Source organism: Phalaenopsis equestris, unplaced genomic scaffold, assembly GCF_001263595.1.
Source record: "Phalaenopsis equestris unplaced genomic scaffold, ASM126359v1 Scaffold000282, whole genome shotgun sequence".
In the NCBI taxonomy this organism is placed as follows: Eukaryota; Viridiplantae; Streptophyta; class Magnoliopsida; order Asparagales; family Orchidaceae; genus Phalaenopsis; species Phalaenopsis equestris.
In genome coordinates, this window is record NW_018164724.1 from 244,257 (window position 1) to 253,465 (window position 9,209).

The following is a 9,209-nucleotide window of genomic DNA, read 5'->3' on the forward strand; positions in this document are numbered from 1 at the left end:
AAAAGCATGAGTTTATAAAAACTAGTTAAGCTTTTGGAAAAGGCCCTTGTGCAATCAAATGCATGAGAACTGACTTTTAAATAAATTATAGATATCACAGTGCTTACAATCATTAGGAATCACTTCTGATGGCATGCAGTTGACTGGCCAAATTAACGGACAGAAATAAAAATTTTATTAGATTTTAGGGTATTACCATTAGGTATTAGAGACCAACGTGAAACTTAAGATGTGCTATTTCCACTGCAATAGTTTGAATATGATTACCTCTAGTACATTAATTTATTATGAGGTGTTTCCTGCATATTAAGATAGCAGTTTTTGCAGTACTTGCTGAGCTAAGATTAGCACAGCACACATAATTACATCTTTCCTGAGAAACTTTTCTCTGATATTTTAATATACAGAGAAAAGTGTTATATTATACAGGGTTTTAATCAAAATGAGACAATCTAACTAAAAAAAGCAAAAGTAATCAAAATGAGACAATCTAACTAAAAAAAGCAAAAAAAAAAAGGGGGGGACCATCTAATCATATAAATCAAAAGCAAGTAGAAGTACCTGAAGGCACATAATGTCAGGAGACCATAGTCCAAACTCTATGAATAGCCTTCTTTTTCGCCACTCCCAAGCCAATATGTGATTCGGTATGTGAAAGTACAAAGTGGACTGATGGTCCAAGGCAAGATAGTCCGCGAGAATATTGTATGAGAGGACTTTGAATCGCTCTGATAAAACAAAATGAAATAGTTGAGAGCAGCAAAAGATAAACAGGAATTGTATCATAATATATTGAAAAAATAAAATTAAAATGTTAGAATATTCTAATCCGATATTCCCATGATAAATAGGATTAAATGGAAAGTCTTTTAATTGAGATATAGAACATTTCATTAGAGGAACATATGCATTGAAATAGTTTCTTTTGAAGCCTTTGTAACAAGGCAAGTTGATGATAAGTAACGAATATCATAAAATCAGATAGAATAAAAAAAATTGTCCTTAAAAAAAAAAGCCTTTTTACTATTGAATAACGTCTTTGCAAATATAGGGAGAAACATATAGAAGTGCCAGCCAAATGTTCACAACGCTGCAAATTAAATTTCATGATCTCAATCAACTAGTTCACGTTTGCAATTTTATTCCATTAAGGCAAATCAACTAAACTTACATAGAAGTACTAAGAAAAGATTCTGCATACTAGTGCATTCAAGTCAGAGTGATTAATAACAAATAATTAAATAATCATTTTGTTAACTCATAATCAAAAACTCCATGTCAGAGTGATAAATTACAAAAAATTACAAATAATTCAGGTTATCTTTTTATAATAATAAAATCTGTTAAATATTAGTGATGTAGAAGGACGGGTGGCATCCTCAGCGTCATCAGCAGATCCGACTGAACTTCAAGATTCAAGGGATCATCCGCTTGCGAGATAAGTTTTTATTAATATGTGCGAACATGCAGAATCCCCTCTAAATAGAGGAAGATGTCTGGGACGAGTTGAGTAGTATCTGGGACTCCCCTAACAATGTCAAGAAGAAACATCAGGCATAGCAGAACCAGGCCTTAGATTGTAGGGGAATGAGTACCTCCTTACACACCTAAGACTCGGCCCCCAATACTGATTATAGGAGAATAAAAAGATTTATTTAGAGCATTAAATTAAACTGTAATTATTACTTCCTAACATTTTTAAATGTTAACAAAGGCAGATGCTTGGATGAGAGCTCATCGCCACCGGTGTATTAACGATAGATCTTGACATGTCCATGTAAGTTGAATAATTTTTTTTATATTTGTGAAATTAATTTACGATTTTATTTTGATGCTGATTATCCTTTATAAATTTTTGTATAATGAGTATGTGCGCTTTAAGAATGCCTAGAGTCAAAGCCCAATAGGAGTTGGTAGCTCCAGTGGTCAGTCTGACCAATCAAATTTTGAGATCTAGAGAGAAGCTACAGGAGGCAGAAGAAAGAGAAGATCTATGGAAGGATTTGCTTACGAGGCAAGACACTCTGTCTCCGATGAGAGGCTATCATTGGTTGATGATGAAGTCAGCAAGCATGTGGCTGCATTCACCAAGGAGTTACAGCCCCGCTTTCTATTGAGCTACTTCAAATGGAGTCGAGAATATCATCCTCGATGAATAAGAAGCATCGAAGAGAGGCTGGAGATTAGAATAAGAGAGAGGATTGAGGAGCTACAATATGAGGCAAGTGGAAGTGGCAAGAGCTATAATCAAAGAGGAGGACCGGCATGATTAGTTTTTTTTTCCCATTGTTTAAAGCTTGATTTGTACTCTTTACAGTCATTCTACGAAAATTCTTAGCTTGGATAATAGTATTAGATAGTTTATTTAGATTGATTGTTATGTTTATAATGATTTTATTCATTATGGATATAGTTGTGTTCTACTTTGTTCTGAGATGCTATGAATATATATAGCTACACTGTATTTTATTTTATAATTGCAGGTGTGTAAAATCCGTTTAATTATGACACTTAATATTTTTTTGTTATATATATTTTTTATTATCGGTATAATTTTTTACGGATTATCGATTGAAATTTTAATCAATAATGGTCGGCCAATGGATTTGCAGTCGGATTATAAGCGGCGGGTTCGTCGCTCGCAAATTCGATCATTAGTTTTAGAGATAAAAATATTAACCGGTAATTTCATAAGTTAGGTTGCCGACGGGGTCATTTGTCTTTGGCTAGCTACTCTGCTACTTATTCAACCGAAAAAAATTTCGACTGCCTTTAACCACAAATACGCCGAAAAATCCTTAATGGCGAAACATGTTCAATCGAAAAAGCATTTTCAGTCAATAATATTCTGGTTGACCATATCCACCATAATTTTGTTAGATAACAAAATTACTGGCTAAAAGAATCATTTCTTAATGTCAGTTTTGTTTGTTTTATTTGTGTTTTTTTTTTAATTCTGTTTTTTTTTTTTTTTTTTTTTTTGCGATTTCTATTAAGTGTTGAGCAACCACGATCCGTGTAAACAATAAAAAAATGAAGAAATATCATATTATAAAATTAATGTGATTATATACTTTATAAATAGAAATTATATAATTAATAAATAGATATTATATATTTATATAATGATACTAAATGTAACTAATAATTAATCTTAAAATATTATTGATATTAAATTATAATATTTTAATATTAAATATATAATTAAATAAAATCATATTAATCAACTTTTTTTATTTAAATAATAAATCATATATGATATGAATATAATTGAACTTAATATCAAACGTTTAATAAGTTACTTGTTGAACAACAAATAAGTAGTCACGAAAACAAGTTAGCTCAAGTTCATATTTGATTCATTTAACTTTTGAATTGTTAAAAAAAGTTCAACTTTGTTTATTTGCTAATTTGAACAAACTTAATCAAGTATTAATCAAATCGAGTTCGAGTTGTTTATCGAGTGCACTGGTTCATTTACAACCCTAAGTCTAATATGAGTCAAGTCGCTTCGATTTCAAAAGAAACTAGTTCATTCATGCTTTGATTTGAGTGATTGTGTGTCATTGAACTTAATGAGTTGTTCCGGATCTTGTCCAGCATTTATGTTGTCTGAGCTTGTATTATTAGGTTTGAAAATTTCATATCAGATTTGTTATGCACAGAATGCAAAAGGTTTGTTAAAACAACCAAGTGTACATCACCACTCCATAACAAACTTTACCAAATTCCATCTCTTGTAAGTTAGACCAATTATCCTTTCTTTGTAACAGACTTTCTTATACATGCATGTACAGGAACCTGAAATCAAAAAATTCATTCTCACATTCCAATCTTTTCACATCCTGCTGTGCTTACTGGGAGCAAGTTTCGTCTTTCTTTTTCTTCCTGTCTTTTTATTCTTCCTTTCCTCAATCAGATAAGTCATGGCATGGCATCTTTCTTCAAACCAGTAGTCTAAATCCTAGCCACCTATCAAGCAATCTCTCCATTCCGCCCATCCTGAAGTTTCTACTAAATCACAATAAAAAACCGGCATCTCACCAACTCTTCGCCGAAAACTATCCAATTTGGAGCATCTAATTTCTTTAATTGTTTCCCGCAATAGTTTCCAATCATTTTTAGATGGGACAACTGAACACCCTCCATGATATCTCACAGAAGCAAATGGACAATTATCCCCAAACCCATACTTCATCACATGGAAGCAAATTGATCAAAATATATCAGCGGCTTTATTTTCTGCCATAACAACCAGTATTCTGCCATATGTCCTCCATCTAGACACCACCAACACCATGTCATCTACTTTACTTCAACGCCTACAATCCACAAATCGATCAAAGGTAATTCAGCTAAAAAATTAGCTTCACCATATCACCATGAAAACAAAATTCGAAGAATCAATATCTCACTGAAGTCAAAACATTGGTTGATCAAATTACAACAGTTGGCTCCACAAATGAAACCTAAGACATCAGCCTTTACATCCTTAACAGCTTATCACCTACATATAACTCCTTCAAAATAGTGATACACACCAAACTCACTCCCGCTCATCCTGATGAAATGTATTCCTTGCTCTGCAGTGAAGAAGTGAATGTGGCAACAAATCTAGTCAAGGAACAAGCAGCTTCTCAGCTAGCACTTGTATCTCTCAACAAAATTGCACCAATTACAGGTATAGAAGTGAATGTGGCAACAAATCTAGTCAAGGAACAAGCAGCTTCTCAGCTAGCACTTGTATCTCTCAACAAAATTGCACCAATTACAGGTATAGAAGTGAATGTGGCAACAAATCTAGTCAAGGAACAAGCAGCTTCTCAGCTAGCACTTGTATCTCTCAACAAAATTGCACCAATTACAGGTATAAAATTGTGGCCGTATTCCATTTAATCCTACAAAAATAACCAATAAATTCCCACAACAGCAGTCGAATGACAACACATCCAAATAGAAAGTCCAACCACAACAGCAGCAGTCGAATGACAACACATCCAAACAGAAAGTCCAATGAAAAATTTGTGGGAAACTTAGACATTCAGCATTTACTTGCTGGCACAGATCAAACATGAGCTAAATTCCATCAAACAAATAACATAAAGCACTGATGGCAACCAACACATTTCCCTCCAATGAGTAGATACAGGACACAGGAGCTTCATCACATCTTACTCCACAATATTCAAATCTTCAACAGTCGACCATACAATGGGAATGAACAAATTACTGTGGACAACGGCATATCACTCCCAATATCTCACAGAAAAAAAAAATCTACCAACTCCTGATAGTAAGCTCCATCCATTCCATATTCTCTACACTCCAAACCAATCTTAGAACCTATTATGAATCCAGAAACTAGTTATAATATCTTTTGACTTTTCCAGTTACCAAATTCAGGACAAAACAACTCAAAATAACTCAACCTAAAGGAAGCACGAGCAATGGTTTTTACCCAGTTCAACACATTCCAGCTTTGCAATCAATCACTCGAGCTTTTGGCATAAAAAATTAGGTAACCTCATCAGGACATTCTTCATGTCATCTCCAAGTGTCATAGTGATTTACATATACTCTTTAATTCCTCTCCATATATTTCATGTATGTCATCCAAAAGTCATAGATTACCTTTTTCTAAATCTATATCCACAAGCAAATTCCCTTTTCAATCAGTCCACGCTGATGTATGGGGGCCCCCACAACCTTATATAAAACAAGTTAAAAGCATTACATACCTTTTATAGTTATACTTGGTTGTATCCAATGATATACATAACTATAGCACTTCAAACATTTATCCAATTCCAACAAATGGTAACGACGCACAATTTAATACTACCATCAAATAAATAAGAGCTGACAGAGGCAGAGAGTATACCTCATATGCCTTTCAAACTCTTCTTAAACTCAGGAAACAATCGCACTAAAGTTACCCATACAAACTTTACTAGAATAACAAAACTAAAAGAAAATATAGACAAATTGTTGAAATAGAGCACACACTCATTTATGATGCTAATCTCCCTCGTTATTTCTGGTTGGACGCTTCCTTAACAGCAATCTATCTCATCAACTGATTGTCATCCAAAACCACACATGTTGTGCCCGTTTCAAATGTTATATAAATTGAAACCCAATTATCAACAGCTACACATATTTGATAAATCATTTTTCCAATGGAAAAACTCACCTACAAAGACTAAACTTTATCCCCAAGCACCACATTGTATATTCATTGTGAGAGGTCATGGTTCAGGAGAACCATAGTGGAGGACTGTTGGGGCATTTTGGCAGAGACAAGACCCTTGCACTAGTGAAAGAGCACTTCTTTTGGCCCTAACTGACGAGAGATGTGGAGGGATATGTCAGACAATGTGATTTGTTATATGACAAAAACTAGAGGGCGGAATGCAGGCTTGTAAGCTTGTACACTAGTACCAATATCGGAGGCACATAGGTAGGCGTCAGCACGGACTTCGTGGTGGGTCTTGCGAGGACGAAGAGGAACAAGGACTCCATGATTGTTGTGGACCAATTCTAAAAGATGACATATTTCGTACCCTGCCACTGGACACTGAAAGTGTCACATATTACCGTTTTATATTTCAAAGAGATCATAAGATTGCACGGGATTCTTAGTATCATCACCACTGACAAAGATGTAAAATTTCTGAGTCACTTCTAGAGGACTTTGTGAAGGAAGTTAGGCACCAAACTCCAATTCAGTTCAGCAACTCATCCAAAGAGAGGCAGTCAAACAGAGGTAGTAAACAAAAACCTAGAAAACCTGTTGAGATACTTCGTGAGAAAGAGCATTAAGCAGTGAGATCTAATTCTAGCTCAAGCAGAGTTCGCCTACAATAGATCTGTAAGTTAGACAATGGGACGCACTCTGTTTGAGAATGTGTATGGGCACAACTCGCTCACGCCACTTGAGTTGTTACCGCTGTTTCCAACATAAAAAATCAGTGAGGATGCTGAAGAACTGGTTCACAAGATTTAGAAGCTCCATAAAGAGGTAGGGAAGGAGATTATTAAGCAAAACTGCAAATATAAGTCACAGGCAACAAGCCAAGGAAGAATGTGACATTTCAAGAATTAGACATCATGTAGATTCGGCTGAAGAAAGGGAGATTTCTGGTGGGAGCATTCAAAAAACTCAATCCCAGAACAGATGGACCTTTAAGGATACCACAACACCTACAAGATTGACCTGTCAAAGGACTCCAATGTTTCCACTATGTTCAATGTCGCGAACCTGACACCATACTACGAGGACCTAGAAGTTTCGACCAAGTCGAAGTTTCTCCAACCCTGACAAACTGACACGAGGTTGTAGGACTAAACCGATAGGTCCATCATATAGGTGTTGTTCCAGCGGGGAGGCTGGACCGGCCAGCCTTCTAATGGGGCGTGAATTACAGCCCCTACCCTCTCTCAATTTCCTATTTTATTCCCTTCTAAAGAGGGAAATTCCTTCCTCTTATATTCCTTGTCTTTTTTTATTTATTTTCTAATTCTATTTCCTAAATATTCTAATTCCTGCCCATTGTAACTACTAGACCTCACCTGAGCCATCATTTCCTCGACCTTTTGTTCCACTAATTGAGTTATGCCTTTTTCTGGTATTCTACTTTGAAGGGAGTCATATTTCCTTTGGCTTGTTTCTTCCACTTCGTAGGTTCTTTCTTTTGGTCAAGAATATAGACCATTTCTTGTCAAATGATCTCAACAGCTGGTAATGGTACCAGTTGTGGTGAATTGTGTAGAGTTGACAGTGTGGTCATCATTTTCTCAACATTCTTTTCAAGGAGATTGATTTGTTCATCGCATTGTTGTATATCCCTTTGTAATTCCTCTGTAACATCTTCTTCACTCGGTAATGGTACCTCTCGTGCTGAAGTAGCGTGTGTTTCTACCATTTTTTTTTCTAAGAATTTCTCTTCTAGCTCATCGGGAGAATTCTCTTTTCTTTCTTTTGATAATTGCATAATGTCAACTCTTAATTTCGTTGATCTTTCTTCAATTAAGTTGATAGTGTCTCTTTTAGAAGTCTCTCCTTGAGAATTGTTCACGGAAATGGCATTTGGTATGCCCATAACATCAGAGACTTCTTCCATGGTGAAAATATGAAGAAACTTTTCCGAGAAAAGAACATTGTATTCCCCCAACTCTACCCCCGTATTGAAGACTCTATTTCACATTGCAACAGCATAATATGAAGTAATCTCAGATTTCAACAAAACCTAATAAATCACCAAACTTAAATATTAATAGAACAGATAATCTGCACACAGATCGTAAGGCAACCACCCACCAATCGGAGACTTACCTTGGTCCGGAGCTGGCTGTGAAGCAGCAAAGATCCAATTCCTGTGATCAGCAGACTTTGGCGGCACACCCGCCCGGAAGGGCGGCACTGATGGCCTCCAGGGCCGGAACTGCTGCTGAGCGTAGCCCTGCCGATGCCGGTAGTTCGCAGCCCTCACGTTGCCGACATGCGAATCACCGCTCACCGTGGCATCAACCTCATTCAATCCTTGGCATCCTCGCGCCGTTGTTGTTCGGTCGCATAAACTACGCCGCCACTGATTCCGGCCCCTCGCCTGCAGGCAGAAAACAACAACGAAACATGATATTAGTGATCGAGCTAGGGTTGCAAATTGCGGTTGGTGAGCAAGATTGGACGATGCTTGGTACGTTAAAGTTAGAAGAAGACATGGAAGCTTTGAAGGTTCGGATGGATGTGACAGCTTCGATAAACTGTAGGGAACGGCACGATAGCGGCATCGTTTTAGGGTTCTAAGGCGACAAAGCTCTGTTGGACGCAACGCGAAGAACCATCTTTTGGGGCTGCTGGTACTGTTCCCATCGCCGGCCGCCGGGAGAGATAGGAGAGGGAGTGTAGCAGACCAGAGAAATATTTGGTGCGTGAGGGCGAACTTACATCAACCCACGTAGAGAGAGGTAGAAGTACAGAGTAACCAATAAAATCACCCCCACATGAATGACATCTAATAACATATGAATAACATGGGGGAAATATTTTCCGTGTTATTATGACATTTTTTTTTTCGGTCGCACTGAAAAATCACCCCCACATGAATGACATCTAATAACATACGGATAACATTGGGGAAATATTTCCCGTGTTACTGCGACATTTTTTTTTTTCGGTCGCACAGAATATGACGTGATTTCATTGG

At 36.6% G+C, this 9,209-nt stretch overlaps 1 protein-coding gene across 3 annotated transcripts in view; it reads right to left on the reverse strand.

The window, feature by feature from the left end:
- LOC110024949 (carbon catabolite repressor protein 4 homolog 6) overlaps positions 1 to 8,959 on the reverse strand; it is a 52,072-nt gene extending 43,113 nt beyond the window's left edge. For all 3 annotated transcript variants that reach the window (XM_020725148.1, XM_020725149.1, XM_020725147.1), the window contains exons 1-3: positions 8,704 to 8,959; positions 8,336 to 8,609; positions 562 to 728 (exon numbers count right to left, since the gene is read on the reverse strand). In XM_020725148.1, coding sequence (XP_020580807.1) covers positions 562 to 728; positions 8,336 to 8,609; positions 8,704 to 8,793 — 531 coding nt within the window. In that variant the 5' untranslated portion in view covers positions 8,794 to 8,959. The remainder of the gene's footprint in view (positions 1 to 561; positions 729 to 8,335; positions 8,610 to 8,703) is intronic.
- Positions 8,960 to 9,209: the final 250 nt, after the last annotated feature.